General features: G+C 37.7%; 1 protein-coding gene across 3 annotated transcripts in view; it reads left to right on the top strand.

Annotated features, from left to right (window-relative positions):
* Window positions 1-21,589, top strand: part of diaph1 (diaphanous related formin 1) — a 173,759-nt gene that overhangs the window by 44,658 nt on the left and 107,512 nt on the right. For all 3 annotated transcript variants that reach the window (XM_087281049.1, XM_087281047.1, XM_087281048.1), the window contains 3 exons: window positions 4,801-4,916; window positions 11,305-11,369; window positions 16,768-16,947. In XM_087281049.1, coding sequence (XP_087137175.1) covers window positions 4,801-4,916; window positions 11,305-11,369; window positions 16,768-16,947 — 361 coding nt within the window. The remainder of the gene's footprint in view (window positions 1-4,800; window positions 4,917-11,304; window positions 11,370-16,767; window positions 16,948-21,589) is intronic.

Genomic DNA, 21,589 nt, shown 5'->3' on the forward strand with positions numbered 1-21,589 from the left:
ACTCATTCACTCACTATTTCAGTAAATCACTCACTCACTCATGTATTCATTCATTCATTCATTCATTCATTCGCTAATTTAGTAAATCATTCACTCATTCATTCTTTTACAAATTCGGTAAATCACTCACTCACTCATTTATTCAGTCACTCATTCACTCACTATTTCAGTAAATCACTCACTCACTCATGTATTCATTCATTCATTCATTCATTCATTCATTCATTCGCTAATTTAATAAATCATTCACTCATTCATTCTTTCACTAATTCGGTAAATCACTCACTCACTCATTTATTCAGTCACTCATTCACTCACTTTTTCAGTAAATCACTCACTCATGTATTCATTCATTCATTCGCTAATTCAGTAAATCATTCACTCACTCATTCATTCTTTCATTATTTCAGTAAATCACTTACTCATTTATTCAGTCACTCATTCACTCACTATTTCAGTAAATCATTCACTTACTCATTCATTCTTTCACTATTTCAGTAAATCACTCACTCACTCATTTATTCACTCACTCACGCACTCACTCATTCATTCATTCATTAATTCATTCATTAATTCATTCATTCATGCTAATTCAGGAAATCACTCACTCACTCATTTATTCTTTCACTAATTCAGTAAATCATTCACTCACTCACGCACTCACTCATTCATTCATTAATTAATTAATTCATTCATTAATTCATTCATTCATGCTAATTCAGGAAATCACTCACTCACTCACTCATTTATTATTTCACTAATTCAGTAAATCATTTACTCACTTATTCATTATTTCACTAATTCAGTAAATCATTCATTCACTCACTCTTTCATTAACGCATTCATTCATTCATTCATTCATTCATTCATTCATTCATTCACTAACTCAGTAAATCATTCATCCACACATTTATTTTCTCATACACTTGAGCATTCACCAATTCACTCATTCATTCAGCAACTTATTCATTTTCACATTAATTAATTAATTCATTCATTCATTAGTTCAACTGTATTAAAAACATCTTCGTGGTTTGTAAGGTCATACCATTTAATTGTAGATTATGAGCAGAGAAGAGAAATGAATGTAATGTCAGGAGGGAAATACATGGAAGTCAATGGTGACACACACTGTTTTAGCATTCTTCAAATTATATTTTGTGTTCAACTGCATTAAAAACATCATGCTTTATAAAGTCATACAGGAAGAGGAATGAGTTCAGGGTTGAAAATGATGGATTTTAGATTAACTGAACATTTAATTGTAGAGTATGAGCCGAGAAGAGGAATAAATGTAATGTAAATAGGGAAATGCATGGAAGTCAATGGGTACCCGTTTTCAGCATTCTTCAAAGCGTCTTATTTTGTGTTCATCTGCATTAAAGACATCTCTTCTTCATGGTTTATAAAGTCATACAGGCAGAGAAATGATTTCAGGGTTAAGGGATGAATTTCAGGTGAGTATTTATATGTCTATTATGAGCAGAGGAAGGGATGTGATGCAAAGAGGTAAATACATGAATGTGAATGGTTACCTGTTTTCAGCAATCTTCAAACTATCTTCTTTTGTGGATTACTGCATTTACACAGATTATAAAGCCACACCATGTAATTGTAGATTACAAGAAGATAATATGAATTAATGTGGGGTAAATGCATGGAAGTCAATGGTTACACGTTTTCAGCATTCTTCAAACTATCTTTGTTTGTGTTTAACTGCATAAAAAACATCTCTTCATGGTTTATAAAGTCTCATACCAGTTTAATTGTTGATTTTGAACTAAGTAGAGCAATAAATGTGACGTAAAGAGGTAAATACATGTAAGTCAATGGTTACCCTTTTTCAGCATTCTTCAAAATATCTTCTTTTGTGTTCAACTGCAAAGAAAACATCACTTCTTCAAGGTTTACAAAGTCATATCATTTATTTGTTGATTATGAGCAGAGAAGAGAAAGGAATGTGATGTCAAGAGGGAAATGCATAGAAGTCAATGGTGACCCGTTTTCAGCGTTTTTCAAATGATCTTCTTTTGTGTTGAAAGTGATGGATTTCAGGTGAACGGCTCATAATCTACAGTTAAATGCTCAGAGAAGAGGAATAATTGTGATGTGAAGTGGTAAACAAGTGAGAATTAACGTTAGAGTTTCGGGAGAGCTAGAGAAGTGTGTGTTTCTCCGGTGTTTCTCTGCTGCCGTCAGCAGAAAGTCTTCATGCGAGTTTCTCTTCAGCGATTAATATGCTGACACACGGCAGAAAGTGACGACGCCTCCATATAATTATCCTCCAAATATAACCGCAGCTCAAATCCCCGAGCGGCTCGTCTGCCCACAAACAAACTCTCATTCCGCCGCTTTAATCACTGACGAGAGAGAATTAATTAGGATTATTCTGATTTCTGCAAAAGCCTCTGGTTAAAACTCGGATCAGATGCTGTGGTTTTAGACCGACACTAGGGGTCTCTCTCGCTCCACCGAAAAATCTCGAGTTTGAGAGAGAGAGAGAGAGAGAGAGAGAGAGAGAGGAAAAAGAAACAGCTTGGTGGAAAATGAAGAACATATCGAGTTCGTTTCACACCAGGTCAAGATGGCAGATTCCCCACAAATGGACTGTCTGGAAAAGCACACACACACTGACACACAGGTGTGTTTTCAAACACACACCGATACACATTAAAATGACATCTCTCTAGCCAATTACACACAACACCATATGGGCTGTGTTTCAAATCTAGTGAAACTGTCCACCTAGGCAGCATTTCTGGGCATCACAGATAAGAAAATGATGGCTAAAATGGAGTCTGGGTTTAAATTTATAGAGGAAAAGACCTCTGTTTCATGGCTAACTTACTAAATATTCTATAAATAGTCTTATTTTTTATTTTGAATCAATTTAAAATGGCATTCACTGAAATAGTAGCACACGATCAATCCTGAAATCAATCCTCTGCCTTTATGACTTCATATACCATGAAGAAGAGGTGATTTTATGCAGTTAAACACAAAATAAGATAGTTTGAAACATGCTGCAAACGGGTAACTATTGACTTCCATGCATTTCCCGCTTTACATCACATTCCTCCCTCGTCTCAGACCATAATCTACAATGAAACGCTCAGTTCACCTGAAATCCATCCTTTAACAATGCTGAAATACTTAGCTTTATAAACCATGATGTTTGAACAGAAAAGAAGATATTTTTAAAAATGTTGAAAACGGGTAACCATTGACTTCCATGTATTTAGCTCTTTAAATCACATTCCTTCCTCTAATCTGCTCATAATCTACAAATAAACGGTATGACTTTATAAACTATAAAGAAGAGATGTTTTTATGCAGTTAAACATAAAATAAGATCATTTGAAGAATGCTGAAAATGGGTAACCATTGACTTCCATGCATTTGCCTCTGTCACATTAATTAATCTTATCAATTTATAATCCTCCCGCCTGTATGTCTTTATAAAACATGCTTTTTTATGCAGTTGAACACAAAATAAGACAGTTTGAAGAATGCTGAAAATGGGTTACCATTAATTTTTTTTATCTTTATTTTATATTTTTAATTAATTTAAAATGTCATTTAGTGAAATGTTAGTACGTGAGACATATTTAAGCATGTGTAGAACAAGACTCGCACCACAAAAGTGAAAAAAAAGACTCACTATTTACTCCGTCAAATAGTTTTAAACCTTTTAGTTTATTTTTTTCTGTTGAACACTAAAGAAGATATTTTGAAGAATGCTGCGAACGGGTAACCATTGGCTTCCATGCATTTACCTCTTGGTCACATTAATTCATCTTATCTATTTATAATCCTCCTGCCTGTATGACTATATAAAGCATGCTGTTATTTAAGCAGTTGAATGCAAAATAAGATAGTTTGAAGAATGCTGCAAACGGTTAAACCCTGACTTCCATGTATTTACCTCTTCACAAACACATTCCTTCCTCCAATCTGCTCATAATCTACAAAGAAACGGTATGACTTCATAAACCATAAACAGAGATGTTTTTATGCAGTTAAACAGAAAAGAAGATTGTTTGAAGAATGCTGAAAATGGGTAACCATTGACTTCCATGCATTTAACTCTGTCACATTTATTCATCTTATCGATTTATAGACCTCCTGCCTGTATGACTTTATAAAACATGCTTTTTTTATGCAGTTGAACACAAAATAAGATAGTTTGAAGAATGCTGCAAATGGGTAACCATTGACTTCCATGCATTTGCCTCTTTATGACACATTTATTCATCTTATCTATTTATCATCTTCCTGCCTGTAGGACTTAATAAAGCATGCTGTTTTTATGCAATTGAACAACAAATAAGATAGTTTAAAGAATGCTGAAAATGGGTAACCATTGACTTTTTATATATTTTTTTTTATTTTAGGTTTTGAATTAATTTATAATGTCATTCAGTAAAATATTATTACATGAGACATATTTAAGCTCGTGTGGAACAAGACTCGCACCATGAAAGTGAAAAAAGACTCACTGTTTAACACTGAAGAAGATATTTTGAAGAATGCTGGAAACTTGTAACCATTGACTTCCATAGTAGGATAAATAAATACTATGGAAGTCAATAGTGTGTGTGAAATGCGCTTCATAAATAAACGTGAAGCCCAAAATAGTGCAGCGTGTGTGTGATTTTGCAGGGTCACTAGAGGTCAGGCTGGACGGCTGAACCGTGTGGTGAGAATCTGAGATATTGTTTTATGAACTGGCTGCTCAATATCTGGGGCTTCTTTAGGTTGACTGTGTGTGTGCGCTGTTTCTGTGTGTGTGTGTTTCAGGCCGCAGTACTATAAACTCATCGATGAGTGTACGGCGCAGATCGTCCTGCACAAGAACGGCTGCGATCCTGACTTCAAATGCCGGAAGTTTGAACTGGAAGTGGGTCATTTGATTGGTAAGAGAGACACAAATACACACACACACACACACACACACACACACACACACACACATAAACACACACACACACACAAACACAAGACACACAAAAGGCACGCAAACAAAACTTATCACAGATAACAATAAACATGTGTACACACACACACGCACAAATAACATGTACTCAAATATGAACACACAAAACACAGACTTACATGAAACACACAAACAAAAACACACACACACACACACACACAAATGAAGCATTCACACACACGCACACACACAAAGATACACACAGAAACACCCAGAAACAAAACCCACATAAACGGCAGACACACATGCAAGAAAAACGCACATCGCAAACAAGACACACACACACAAACAAAACACACACACAAACACACAAAACGCATGCATACAAGACATACACACAAACAAAGCACACTAACAAAACCCACCCACAAACAAAACGCCCACGCACAAACAACGCAAAGGCATACACACATATGCGCACACACAAACAAAAACACACATTGCAAAAAAGACACAGAACACACACATACACACACACAAACACACACACATACAAAACAAAGACACAAAACCCCACAAACAAAACAAATGCAAACAACACCACATGCACATACACAAACAAAAACATACACACACACACACACACACAAAGTAAAATGCACATCGCAAACAAGACAAACACACATATACAAAGCACAGACACAAACACCCGCAAACAATGCACACTCATACACACAAAGAAAAACACACATTGCAAAAACAGACACACACAAAACACACATATACAAAGCACAGACACAAACACCCACAAACAACGCACACTCATACACACAAACAAAAACACACACAAACAAAAACACACATTGCAAAAAAGATACACACACACACACAACACACATACAAAACAAACACAAACAACAACACATGCGCACAACACACAAAGAAAAACACATTGCAAAAAGACACGCACACACATACAAAAAGACACAAAACCCCACAAACAAAACAAACGCAAACAACAACACATGCGCACACACACAAACAAAAACACACACGCACAAAAATGCACATCATAATCAAGACACACACACACACACACACATACAAAGCACAAACAAAGACACAAACACCCACTAACAAAAACACCCACAAACAAAACACCCACACGCAAACAACAACGCACAAACATCCACATGCCAACAAAAACAAACACATGCTAAAAACACACGCACGCAAACAAAAAACACAAACACACGAAAACAAAAAGCACACACACAAACAAAAACACCCACACACGAAAACACACCAAAGATACATACACACACAAAACCTCACACTTGTCCTTCTATCCTAGTGGGGACTCTGATAGATGTGATGTGTGTCTACTGTACAGACTGTACATTCTCTCCCCTACACCAAACCTACCCCTAAACTCAACCCTCACCGGAAACAATCTGCATTTAACATTCCCGAAATACTTAATTCTGTCAGATTCATGAGCATGTTTGCAGAAATGCAATCTATAAATATAGAAATATATAGAAATATAATCCCCACTTGCATATAAAAACAAGTTCACACACACAGACAAAAACACAAGACACTGTAATACTGCACGTGTCCACAGGGTGGCAGAGTTCAGACTGTCTTCAAAACATCAGAACGTCTCAAATCTCATCCAGAATAATCCGGCGTGGCATTGAGACGCTCACAAAACAAGCTCTTTAGGATTTCCTGCAAATAAGCTCATTTCGCTGATTATTATTAGTATGAAGTGTTTGGCTCGTGTGGGACGCAGGCTTGCACTTGGTGTTGAAGTTAATAATTCACACAATTCTACATTAAACTTGAATCTCATGGGCTTACGCAGAATTAAATTGAACAAACCAGCAGTAATTATTATCAGTAATCTGTTTTCAAATCATAAAGATTGCGCTTCAGTATATTTGTGTCTGTTATGTAGCAGAGTTTTAGAGTTGAAAGACAACATTTGGTGAGGACTATCAGGGTGGTTGAGAAGCAGGCTGAGCAAATTTAATGCGGCGAAATAACTTGATGAAATGAGCGCAGTTATTCCTAATCTATGTCATATATTTATGCCTTCCTCAATATTAATCATTTGTTTTCAATTGGAAGTGTCGGACTGGGTTTAACAATGCAAATAATATTAAAATAAACTAGATTATCAAGGTTTGAGGACAAACTTTGAGGCTGGCTTGTGAAAGCCTGTTTGGTAATAGCTTATTCAGTTTAAACAGTTTTAAAAAGCATGAAGATAGATAGATAGATAGATAGATAGATAGATAGATAGATAGATAGATAGATAGATAGATAGAACGATAGAACGATAGAACGATAGATAGAACGATAGAACGATAGATAGATAGAACGATAGATAGATAGATAGATAGATAGATAGAACGATAGATAGATAGATAGATAGATAGATAGAACGATTGATAGATAGATAGATAGATAGATAGATAGATAGATAGATAGATAGATAGATAGATAGATAGATAGATAGATAGAACGATAGAACGATAGAACGATAGATAGAACGATAGAACGATAGATAGATAGAACGATAGATAGATAGATAGATAGATAGAACGATAGATAGATAGATAGAACGATAGAACGATAGATAGATAGATAGATAGATAGAACGATAGATAGATAGATAGAACGATAGATAGATAGATAGAACGATAGAACGATAGATAGATAGATAGATAGATAGATAGATAGATAGATAGATAGATAGATAGATAGATAGATAGATAGATAGATAGATAGATAGATAGAACGATAGAACGATAGATAGAACGATAGATAGATAGAACGATAGATAGATAGAACGATAGATAGATAGATAGATAGATAGATAGATAGATAGATAGATAGATAGATAGATAGATAGATAGATAGATAGATAGAACGATAGATAGATAGATAGAACGATAGATAGATAGATAGAACGATAGATAGATAGATAGAACGATAGATAGAACGATAGAACGATAGATAGAACGATAGATAGATAGAACGATAGATAGATAGAACGATAGATAGATAGATAGAACGATAGATAGATAGATAGAACGATAGAACGATAGATAGATAGATAGATAGATAGATAGATAGATAGATAGATAGATAGATAGATAGATAGATAGATAGATAGATAGATAGATAGAACGATAGAACGATAGATAGATAGAACGATAGATAGATAGAACGATAGATAGATAGAACGATAGATAGATAGAACGATAGATAGATAGATAGATAGATAGATAGATAGATAGATAGATAGATAGATAGATAGATAGATGGATAGATAGATAGAACGATAGATAGAACGATAGATAGATAGATAGATAGATAGATAGATAGATAGATAGATAGATAGATAGATAGATAGATAGATAGATAGATAGATAGAACGATAGATAGATAGATAGATAGATAGATAGATAGATAGATAGATAGATAGATAGATAGATAGATAGATAGAACGATAGAACGATAGATAGATAGATAGATAGATAGATAGATAGATAGATAGATAGATAGATAGATAGATAGAACGATAGATAGATAGATAGATAGATAGATAGATAGATAGATAGATAGATAGATAGATAGAACGATAGAACGATAGATAGATAGATAGATAGATAGATAGATAGATAGATAGATAGATAGATAGATAGATAGATAGATAGATAGAACGATAGATAGATAGAACGATAGATAGATAGAACGATAGATAGATAGAACGATAGATAGATAGAACGATAGATAGATAGATAGATAGATAGATAGATAGATAGATAGATAGATAGATAGATAGATAGATAGATAGATAGATGGATAGATAGATAGAACGATAGATAGAACGATAGATAGAACGATAGATAGAACGATAGATAGATAGATAGATAGATAGATAGATAGATAGATAGATAGATAGAACGATAGATAGATAGATAGATAGATAGATAGATAGATAGATAGATAGATAGATAGATAGATAGATAGATAGATAGATAGATAGATAGATAGATAGAACGATAGAACGATAGATAGATAGATAGATAGATAGATAGATAGATAGATAGATAGATAGATAGATAGAACGATAGATAGATAGATAGATAGATAGATAGATAGATAGATAGATAGATAGATAGATAGATAGATAGATAGATAGATAGAACGATAGATAGAACGATAGATAGATAGATAGATAGATAGATAGATAGATAGATAGATAGATAGAACGATAGATAGATAGATAGAACGATAGAACGATAGATAGATAGATAGATAGATAGATAGATAGATAGATAGATAGAACGATAGATAGATAGATAGATAGATAGATAGATAGATAGATAGATAGATAGATAGATAGATAGATAGATAGATAGATAGAACGATAGAACGATAGATAGATAGATAGATAGATAGATAGATAGATAGATAGATAGATAGATAGATAGATAGATAGATAGAACGATAGATAGATAGATAGATAGATAGATAGATAGATAGATAGATAGATAGATAGATAGATAGATAGATAGATAGATAGATAGATAGAACGATAGATAGAACGATAGATAGATAGATAGATAGATAGATAGATAGATAGATAGATAGATAGATAGATAGATAGAACGATAGATAGATAGATAGAACGATAGAACGATAGATAGATAGATAGATAGATAGATAGATAGATAGATAGATAGATAGATAGATAGATAGAACGATAGATAGATAGATAGATAGATAGATAGATAGATAGATAGATAGATAGATAGATAGATAGATAGATAGATAGATAGATAGATAGATAGATAGATAGATAGATAGAACGATAGATAGAACGATAGATAGATAGATAGATAGATAGATAGATAGATAGATAGATAGATAGAACGATAGATAGAACGATAGAACGATAGATAGATAGATAGATAGATAGATAGATAGATAGATAGATAGATAGAACGATAGATAGATAGATAGATAGATAGATAGATAGATAGATAGATAGATAGATAGATAGATAGATAGATAGATAGATAGATAGATAGATAGATAGAACGATAGAACGATAGATAGATAGATAGATAGATAGATAGATAGATAGATAGATAGATAGATAGATAGATAGAACGATAGATAGATAGATAGATAGATAGATAGATAGATAGATAGATAGATAGATAGATAGATAGATAGATAGATAGAACGATAGATAGAACGATAGATAGATAGATAGATAGATAGATAGATAGATAGATAGATAGATAGATAGAACGATAGATAGATAGATAGAACGATAGAACGATAGATAGATAGATAGATAGATAGATAGATAGATAGATAGATAGATAGATAGATAGAACGATAGATAGATAGATAGATAGATAGATAGATAGATAGATAGATAGATAGATAGATAGATAGATAGATAGATAGATAGATAGATAGATGCAGCACACTCAGAGACGTAATACGGTACTCCCAGGTACAGATGTCGTCTACACGCTGGAATACACGCTAAGATCTCATGGCCGTGACGCAGCTTCAAAAATTAGTTTCAAACCGGAAGTACACTAAAACAACCATTTTTCACTTTTTATTGAGATATCTGTGTCCTAATAGTGTTTTTAGCAGTGTGGGACACATATACGACTGTCAACAGCTCAACACATTTGTTTTGGTGTTTCGTGACCCTTTAAGTCCGATTGACAAACTTCGCAAATAACGGTCATTTATTTGTTTACACTTTACTCCACTAGTAACTGTTTATTTACAATGCAGTTATTCCCATCACCGTTCACCTCATTAGCATATCTCCACAGAAGCCATTCCTATTGGCTGATGAAGTCAGCAGACACAGTATCTGTATGACTCACTACTTAAACTGTTAACTTGCGTGCGTGCGTGTGTTTGTGTGTGAGTGTGTGTGTTTTTGTGTGAGTGTGTGTGTGCGTTTGTTAACAGGCACGTGTGTGAGATATCGATCCGCAGTTCACGGAGCCTTTATGGCTTTGAGAACACACACACACACACACACACATGAGAGTTTTTCCAGGCGCCTCAGATGTATAAATGTATGCTGCCCTTTGTGTGGTGATTTCAAAGACACTTTGGGGTTTCTTATTTTAGAGCAAGTTTGAGATGGGACGAAGCCAGCCGCAGATTTTAATTAGATCGTTCAGTAATCAGAGCACGAATCACAGGAGGAAGAGACTCGTCGCAGTGAAGGGCACTTTACACACACACACACACACACACAGATCTCTGAAATTGTCTGTTCACTGCCTGTCTCTCTTTCTCTGCAGATAACATGGTTGATCAGACTAAAGTGGAAATCAGTGAAGCCAAGGCCACAGAGCTGGAGAAGAAGGTACAGACAAACAAGCACTCGAGAACGTCTGAATGACACACACACACACACACACTCACACACACTAAATCACTACCTGCTCAAACGCATTCAATGGCCCTCAAAAATAGATCAATAATGCTGGATCTGCTGTGCAACATACACACAGACACACACACACACGCGCGCGCGCACACATGGACACAGACATTCATTTCACACACACATTCACTGACATGCACACACTCATTCGCTCACACATGCACACAGACACACACACACACACACACACACACACACATCCCAGTTCACTCACTTACACACATGGACACGCACACACTCATTCACTCACACACGCACACACACACCCCTAGTTCACTCACATACACATGCGCATTGACACACACTCATTCACTCACACAAATGCACTGGTATTCACTTATACACATATGCACACACAAATGCACTCAGACAAACAGACACACACACACCAATTCACACACGCATTCACTCACACAGATTCACACACACATGCATTGACTCTCTCACACACACATTCGCTCATAGAAATGCAAACACACACACACATATATTTAATCAATATGTGCACACAAACAAAACACACACGCAAACACACACACACATATGCATGCATTCTTTCATCATACACATATTCACTTACACACACATACGCAAACACACACACAGATATTTAATCAATATATGCACTCAAAGACATGAACACAACACACACACACACACACACACACACACACATGCAGTCATTCATTATACACATATATTCACTCAAACACACACATACACAAACCTTCAAACAAACACACATTCACTCACACTCACACACACACACACACACACACACACACACACATATTTAATCAATATTTGCACACAAACACATGAATACAACACACACACACACACAAAAACACACACATTTAATCAATATTTGCACATGAACCCAACACACAAACACACACACACACACACATACACACACACACACACACACACACACATACACACACACACACACGCATATATGCATTCATCATACACGTATATTCACTCACTCACTCACACGCACACAAACACACTCATACACAAACCTTCAAACAAACACGCATTCACACACACATTCACTCACACGCACACACACACTCAGACACTCACAGACACACGCACGCAGCAGATCTGCTCCAGACGCCCCCCGCTGTCTCCTCGCGCCTGTCAGATGACAGATGTGTAATTTGGGAGGTGAGACGAGCAGAACGGAGATTTCCTGTCTCTGCCTGACATCTTCCCTCCAAAACTCTCCAAACACACTCTGCAATTACCCTGCGTGTGTGTGTGTGTGTGTGTGTTTTGAATGTGTGCATTGTTGCGTGTGTGCATGTGACGTTTGTGGCATTTGTGTAGGTATGGAAAAAGAAGAATATTCCCTTTATTGTGTGCCGTTGCTTAAGAACACAGTTAAAATCAGCCTTTAGGCTGGACAGTCAGTTGGTGTCGTCAATCTGGCAACCTGCGCTTGCATGTGTTTTGAACGAGGAGTGCAATACCTAGTTCAACCACTGGGTGTCAGACTTACTGCACCTTTAAAGTGTAGCAAACGTGATATATATCCGTTTGTTTTACGTAAGCTCAACAGAATTGAGCTAATAAGCTTTGGGATTGATATTTGTTAGTTAAACGTGAATAAAACAAATAAAAACGAGATTTATGTCAATAAATCCAACGTATTACATTTATTCCAATTGTTATTATATTTATTCCGTTATCATGCATCCTAGTGTGTGCATACTTGTGCATGGACGTGTGTGTGTGTGCACGTTTTCTCTGCTGGAGATCAAATAAAGTGTTCAATAGTCTCTGCTTTACTTATGTGTGTGTGTGTGTGTGTGTGTGTGTGTGTGTGTGTGTGTGTGTGTGTGTCGTCAGGCGAGTGTTTACTCTTCCTCTCTCTCTCTTCTCCTCTTTCTAATTCAGAGTAATAGCAGAGTGTCGTCAGAAGAGCGACAGCAAACGACTCTCATTACTAACACATGGAGAATGTGTGAGCGTGTATGTGTGTGTGTGTATGTGACCCTTCCATTTTCGAGGCTGTCACGTAATTGCATGTCTGGCTTGCAAACAGCCGCCGTCAATGTCAGCGGAAATTGTCAGCGTCTGTCTGTGTGCGGGAGCAGGACAGATTTTGTGGAAGTTTGTGAGGTGAATACTAAAATCCCGAGAGACTCCATTTGGGCTCGCATTTGTTCTGGAGTCCGTCCTCCACAAAGCACCTTCAGTGATAAACTGAGGGTCACTGTGTAAACACACACACATACACACACACGCACATCTCCTCCGAGTGTAATGGAGAACTGTGATCGGATTATAAACCAGATCTGAATGACATTTCATCAAACAGGTCAAACTGGCTCAGCGGTGTGGATACAAATGACCATGCTGCCATTCACTTTCCCTCCTAATTACTTCATTTACTCTAAATATGTTTTGTTTTATGTAAAAGATTATGATATATAGTATTTAATTAAGAGTATTTTGTGAGCTCTATGGGAGTGGGTGGAGCTAAAAAGCTATTTTGTTGCAGCTGCAACTCTGATTGGTGGAATTCGCTGTAGAGCATCATGGGTAATGTAGTATTTCACCACAAATTAATCTGTTAAACTTATTTTAACCCCAAAAAAATAAATAAATAAATGCAAAAATTAGTTCCTATCAGTTAGCAAACTGGTAGCTTACAAAAGGGCTGTCTTTTAGGATTTATTAGATGTCGTTTGAAATGTGAGAAACGAAATGAGTTGATCTTCAGGACCAGCCATTACAGATACATGATTGTAGTGCTTGATGATATGCACTAAAACTCTACAGGCCAGTCGGCGCCAGTGGTGTAGTGGTTAGTGCGTCGACAAATGCACTCCAGTGCTCACAGCGACCCGAGTTCGATTCTGCCTGGATTCTGCCTCTGCTCCCCATGCTTTCCTGTCAAAACTCTCTACTGTCCTATACAAGAAAAGTGAAAACCCAGAAAAAATATTATAAAAAAATTTATTCTATAGCCCCGTAGCCAGCCTGGTGAAAGAGTAGTTCATTTTATTTTCTAAAAATTTAGACCTTTTTGCTGTTATAGGCCTCGTTTAGGCTTTTGTTTAATAATGTGATCTAAATGCTGCATATTAGTAACATTTTAAGCACTTTTTAGCCAAAATAGATGGTCGGATGGTCATCGTAACTTAAAAAAAAAGTACATTTGAAATGAATAACAAAAATAGCCAAAATAGTATTCATATTTATTTTAATATCAGGTGCTTTTGGTGCTTCACACATTTTCATTGGTAGTTTTAATTGATAATTCTAACAATAAATGTCAAATCATATTTCTGTCATGTTAAATGGCAGACTTTTCCCCCTTAAGTGAAAGTTGAAAATAATTTATTTATTAAGCGATTGGTTTCTTGTTTAAAATGTATCAACCAAATTAATATTTCACACATCTGATGTTCACTGTAAATAAATAAATAAATAAATAAATATATATATATATATATATATATATATATATATATATATATATATATATATATATAGATTAATTCAATTAATGAATATATAATTAAAAATAAATAAGTAAATAAAAGTATATTAATAAATTAGGCAAGGCAAGTTTGTTTATAAAGACATTTCATACACAGTGGCAATTCAAAGTGCTTTACATAAACAAGAATAAAAAAAGACAAGAAAATAAAAACAAACAAACAATAAAATGATTAAAAATAGATAAAAACAGATTCAAATGTGTTAAAACAGATTAAAAATAAAAATAAAAAAAAGAAAGAAAGACATAACAGTGCTCATTCAGTAATGGCACAGCTGAACAGATGTGTGTTCAGTCTTCATGTGAATGTGCCTAATGTTGCAGCACACCTGATCATTTCTGGAAGCTGACTCCAGCAGCAGGGGGCGCTGTTAATGGCTGAAAGCTGATTCACCCTACTTTGACTGAACTCTTGGAGTTTCTATTTTATATGATCTTAAAGATCTGAGTGATCTGTTAGATTTGTATTCAGTCAGCAGATCTGTAATGTATTGAGCTCCTAGGCCATTTAGGGTGCTTTCACATCTGTAGTTTGCTTCATTTGGTCCGCACCAAGGGAAATAAATGATACTTTGTTGCATCTTCTGCCGTCTTTGGGTCGTTTTCACACCACACTGCTGGCTTTGATCTGAACCAGTTGAAACAAACCAAAATGCAGTCATCTGACTAAATCCACATCTCTCACTGGCCAGATGTTGTTGAACATATTTCCTAAACTGCTTATTGATTGGTCAGAATTCACGTGCGGGAAAATGCCAATGAACTCCCGCAGGTAAACAAAACCTTTTACTCTGGAGGGACGACTGCGCTTGCTGATTGTATCCCTGCTTTAGACAAACTATACATTACGAAAATTAAGCGCGGCTGGAAAACGTGTTTAATGCATCGCTCGTCACTTCAGGAGGAGACGTGAATTAATTTAGCTAAACTGCGACATGCTCATCTTGCGGAAATATTACCAACGATCCATCAGGTAATGTTTTCCCCCCTCTCTCTCTCTCTCTCTGTTGGTAAAGCGCTGTCAACAAATATTTTTCCTCCATATCCCATAATGCACAGCGCATCAGCCTACGGCAGCTGAATTAGTCCAAAACGCGCAGTACTTTTTGCTGTTGGACCTGTTTTAGTATGGATCATATTCTCAGCACAAACAAACCGCTCCAGGGTTCGTTTGAAAGCGTAGCGAGTTCACCTCTTCAAGCAGGTCTCGGTACGCTTATTTGGTCCGCTTTTGGTGCGCACTCGAGTACGATTGCTGCATTCACACCTGCCCAAACGAACCGCACCAAAAGGGGAAACGAACTCTAGTGCGATTCAATCCAACTAAATAAGGCAGGTGTGAAAGCACCCTTAGTGATTTAAAGACCACGCCCCCTAACTTTAGAGCATAGTGATTGGATATTTACTCGCTGGGAGGAGTTTCCTCATCTCAGTCATGGACTTACAGGCACACACAGTGATATAAAACACAGCTAAATTACTTAAACACAAAACCGAGAAAACCGCAATTCACAAGCGCGTATTGAACAGTGAAGGTCGTACCGTATGGTTCAATATTTTATTGAGAACCGTGGCATCCCTATTGAGCAGTGTTATAATTTTGAGTAAGAAATAATTATTGATATTATTGATGATGATCGTCATCGTTGTTTCATCACACGTGACCACGCATGTCTTAAGCATGTGCCATCAAACAGTTCAAAATGATATGTGACCTCCTGAAAGCTTCAGTCCTCATAATAGCGATGTTCCTCCACACACTGTCGACTTATGCCGGTGTACTGTGTTTGTGTGTAGCTGGACGCTGAGCTGACGGCCCGTCAGGAGCTGCAGGTGGAGCTGAAGAAGCTGGAGGCCGATTATGAGCAGAAGCTTCTGGATCTCAGCGCTGAGAAAGAGACGCTGGGGAAGGAGAAGGGCGAACAGGAGAAGGAGAATAAAGTCATGCAGTCTGAGATCAACCTGCTCAAGGAGAAGGTACTGGAGAACCCGAATATATGCTCGTATGAACCATGAGTGTGTCATTTCTGCTGCGTATTCACTAACTTAAAGCTGATGTTTTCAGTCAGGTCCATGAATATTTGGACATCGGTGCAATTCTTAGATTTTTGGCTCTGTACACCAACACAATGGACTTAAAATGAAATAAACTGCAGACTGTCTGTCACGGTACGGTGAGGGGAAAAAGGGGCGAGGACCCAAGCGCAGAGTGAAGTAGTATTTATTCATAATAAAATAAAATAAAAGGCAAAAATAAACAACCCCGAGGGGGAAAACACTAATAAAACAAATAAACAAACTAACAAACTTGACCGGGCAGGCACGACAAGGCAGGGCTGGATACAGCAGGGCAGGTAAAGATCGACGACGAACTGGCAAAGGACTGAAAACATAAGGGGATTATAAAGCAAAAGTAAATTGACACACAGGTGAACATGACAAACTAATAATGAGTTAACAAGGAGGGTGGGACTAGACAATAGACGGGAGAGCGCATGACACAGAGAGACATCACAAGCCATGCGCATACATAAAACAGGACAAGAACATGCAGCCAATGAGAGAACTCATTAACCGCATGCTCATGACAAGACGAGCACAACACTGAAGCACACGGCAAAAGCACGTGACCACGATGTAAACACATAGCCACATGCTTTAACAATAGACGCAAGACACGAGCACACGATGAATGAAAACACTCACCGTGCGCTCACACACGCAGCGTGCATGCTTCATCCCAGTGCCGACCAGAACCGAAACCAACAAGACTGAGACGCTGGGAATGAAACACCACACTGCAGACAGACGAACACACAAACACGAGTACAAGAGCGCGCGCAAGTGGACACCCACGAAGGCGCGCGTGCACACGGAGACCCAAACAATGACAGAAACAAGTGCTCGACCCAAGAAAACTTGAGCCGAGCACAACAGGACAGGATTAGACATGACTAGTGTCCGGATTCTGCCACCAAAACAAGAATTTACATGACCAGAGTGGCAGAACCCTGACACTGTCAGCTTTGATTTGAGGATATTTACATCCTAATCAGGTGAACAGTGTAGGATTTACAACAGTTTGCATATTTGCCTCCCACTTGTTAAGGGTCCAAAAGTGATTGGGCAGAATCATAAATCAAACGTTCACTTCTTAATACTTGGTTGCAAATTCTTCAGTCACTTACAGCCTGAAATCTGGAACACAGAGACATCAGCAGACGCTGGGTTTCATTCCTGGTGGTGCTCTGCCAGGTCTCTACAGCAACTGTGTTTAGTTCCTGCTTGTTCTTGGAGCATTTTCCCATCAGTTTTGTCTTCATGCTCAATCGAATTCAGATCAGTTGATTGACTTGGCCATTGCGTAGCACTCCACTTCTTGCAAGCTGTTGTAATTCCTACATGGTTCATCTGATTTGAATGTGAATACCCTGAAATTAAAGCTGACAGTCTGCAGTTGGTCCCACTTTAAATTAAGTGGCCTTAACTAATATGTACTTACACAGGAGTTAATAGTTTGTTACAATGTACTTATTGTGTAAATACATGTATTTATTGTATTTATTGTATACATGTATTTATTGTGTACTTATGCTAGCTTAAAAACCTGTATGTAATTACATCTGTAATTAACTTTTGTAATTGCATTTGTAAATACACTGCTGACCATCCCTTACACCTTAACCCACCCTTAAACCTACCCATACCACCAAACCTGTCCATAACCCAACCCCTATCCCAACTCAAGAGCACCACAAGTGTTCTCAAATACATTATAAACACAGTAAGTACATTGTATTTATTTTTTGATGCAAGTACAGTTAAGGACACTTAAAATAAAGTGGGACCCTGCAGTTAAAGCACATCTTGATCATGTCATTTTCATCTGCTTATCCGGGGCTGGGTCGTGGGGGTAGCAGTCTTAAGCGTGGTTTATACTTCTGCGTCAGGTGACCGGCGTAACCCACGGTGCATGCAACGCGCGTGGCTGTGCATTTATACTTCTGCTGCTGTCTCTGTCGGTCTGCATTAACACTTCTGAAACACTAGTTGGCAGTGAGGTGTAAATGTTCCTCTGTGTCGAGTTTCTTCGCTGCTGTTTTGCTTTTTCTGAACACTTCCGGGATGTACAAGTGGCTCAAACTCGCTCATTTTGAGGCAGGAACCGGCAGACGTGCAACAACTTTAACTATGAGGTAAACACAAAACAAAACTTTCCATCCGGAGCTCCTTCACGGGACTCCACACTTGTAAACAATCGCTCTATCGGGCTCGCACCATTCACGTAGCTCTCGGCCCCGCCCAGACTCGTCAGCGCTACCAAGCCGACCAATCACAGAGCTTGCGCTACGCGTCGTTGCGACATGTAGTTAAATTTTTTTGAGAGATGCACATCAGCGACACCGACGGCCACGCCGAAGGGCTATGCGTTAGCGCCGTAGCATACGCTGGCGTTTGACGCAGAAGTATAAATCAGCCTTTAGGAGAGAACTTCAGACTTCCCTCTCCCCCGGGATCCCATTTCCCATACAAACATTTCATCCAGCATTTTTATCCAGACGTGAGGCGACAACACGGTTTCATTGGTGGTGAACCGGCACTAAGACAACATGCATTTTTATCCAGTTCCTTACGAACAGAGCTGTGTTTTAAAGTCTCAGCCTGCTTCAGTCACTCAAACTAAATCCACACACATTCTCCACTAACATACACACTTCAAACCCACCGTCCCTGTAGGAGTGGGCAGTTCTTGGCCAGAATAAGCTGCCAAGCGCACCAGATGTGTGTTGGATGTGTGCGAATGAGAGAAGTACGAGAACAGAGAAGGGAGTAAACAAAAGTGGGAGCCGGAGAGATATTAATAGAGGCGGTCCGCCGGACGCACGCACCGAGCTGATGCTTGTCGGTTATCTAACAAACACAGAGGCACTACACATAATTACAGTGGAAAGAGATGAAGCGCAGGCGTCAGCAGAAGCTCACACGCGCACAGATGGAGAAGCTGCTGAGCTAAAGCAAGTCTTCACCTTCATCTAAACAGACCTCGCTAACTTCTGTTTACACTGGGAAAACATGATGCATCGCATTTACTGAATTATTTTAATGAGAGTGGTTGCAGACAATTTATATTGGCTGAATTTAAACAAACAAATTAATTTAGGCATTACTACATACAGTTAAAGTCTGAATTATTAGCCCACCTGAATTACTAGCCCCCCTGTTTATTTTTTTCCCCAGTCTCTGTTTAACGGAGAGAAGATTTTCCCAACACTTTTTTAAACATAATAGTTTTAATAACTCAACTCCAATAATAATAATAACACATTTAACCTTACATTTATATAGCACTTTTCTGGGCACTCAAAGCGCTTTTTACACATTGGGGGGGAGGGGGGGGTCTCCTCATCCACCACCAGACTGTAGCATCCACCTGGATGACGCGACGGCAGCCATTTTGCGCCAGACCGCACACCACACACCAGCTGATTGGTGGAGAGGAGACAGTGATGAAGCCAATTGAATATGGGGATGGTTAGGAGGCCATGATGGACAGAGGCCAGTGGGCAGATTTGGCCAGGATGCCAGGGTGAAACCCCTACTCTTGGGATTTTTAACGACCACAGAGAGTCGGGACCTCGGTTTAACGTCTCATCCGAAAGACGGTGCTCACTGAGCAGTATAGTGTCCCTGTCACTATACTGGGGCATTAGGACCCACACAGACCACAGGTTGGGCGCCCCCTGCTGGCCTCACTAACGCCACTTCCAACAGCAACCTAGCTTTCCCATGTGGTCTCCCATCCAGGTACTGACCGGGCGCAGCCCTGCTTAGCTTCAGTGGGCGACCATGTGAGAGTTGCAGAGAGCTAGCTGCCGGCTACCAATAACTGATTTATTTTCTCTTTGCCATGGTGACAGTAAATAATATTTGACTAGATATTTTCAAGACACTTCTATACAGCTTAAAGTGACATTTAAAGGCTTAACTATGTTAATTAAGTTAATTATGCAAGTGAGGGTTGTTATGCAAGTTATTGTATAACGATGGTTTGTTTTGTAGTCTATCGAAAAAATACATAGCTAAAAGGGGCTAATAATTTTGACCTTAAAATAGGTTTTAAAAAATTAAAAACTGCTTTTATTCTAGCCAAAATAAAGCAAACAAGACTTTCTCCAGAAGAAAAAATATTATCAGACATACTGTGAAAATATCCTTGCTCTGTTAAACATCATTTGGGAAATATTTAAAAAAGAAAAAAAAAATTCAAAGGGGGGCTAATAATTCTGACTTAAACTGTATACTTTGTTTTTATTCAGCCCATATACATTGTTTGCAACCACTTTGCATTAATAAAATGTAGTAAATCCAATGTATTAAATCAAATATAGTGTGTACTAAATCGAATGTGGTAAATCCAGTGCAGTAGAACGTGGTGAACTACTTCAGTCTCCGTCTCTCTCGCATTGATGTGACATTAGCAGGCTGGTCATTTTTAATGAGTTCTGCCAAGTTCTGGGTAAATAAATTATACCACTAATTAGACTTGGATTTAGACACTCCCTCATGTGCTTCCAACTCTGGCCTGACCTTCTTCTGTCTGTCTGCCTGTCTCTCCTCC

This window comes from Danio rerio, chromosome 14 (assembly GCF_052040795.2).
Source record: "Danio rerio strain M-AB ecotype USA chromosome 14, GRCz13ab, whole genome shotgun sequence".
Lineage (NCBI taxonomy): Eukaryota > Metazoa > Chordata > Actinopteri > Cypriniformes > Danionidae > Danio > Danio rerio.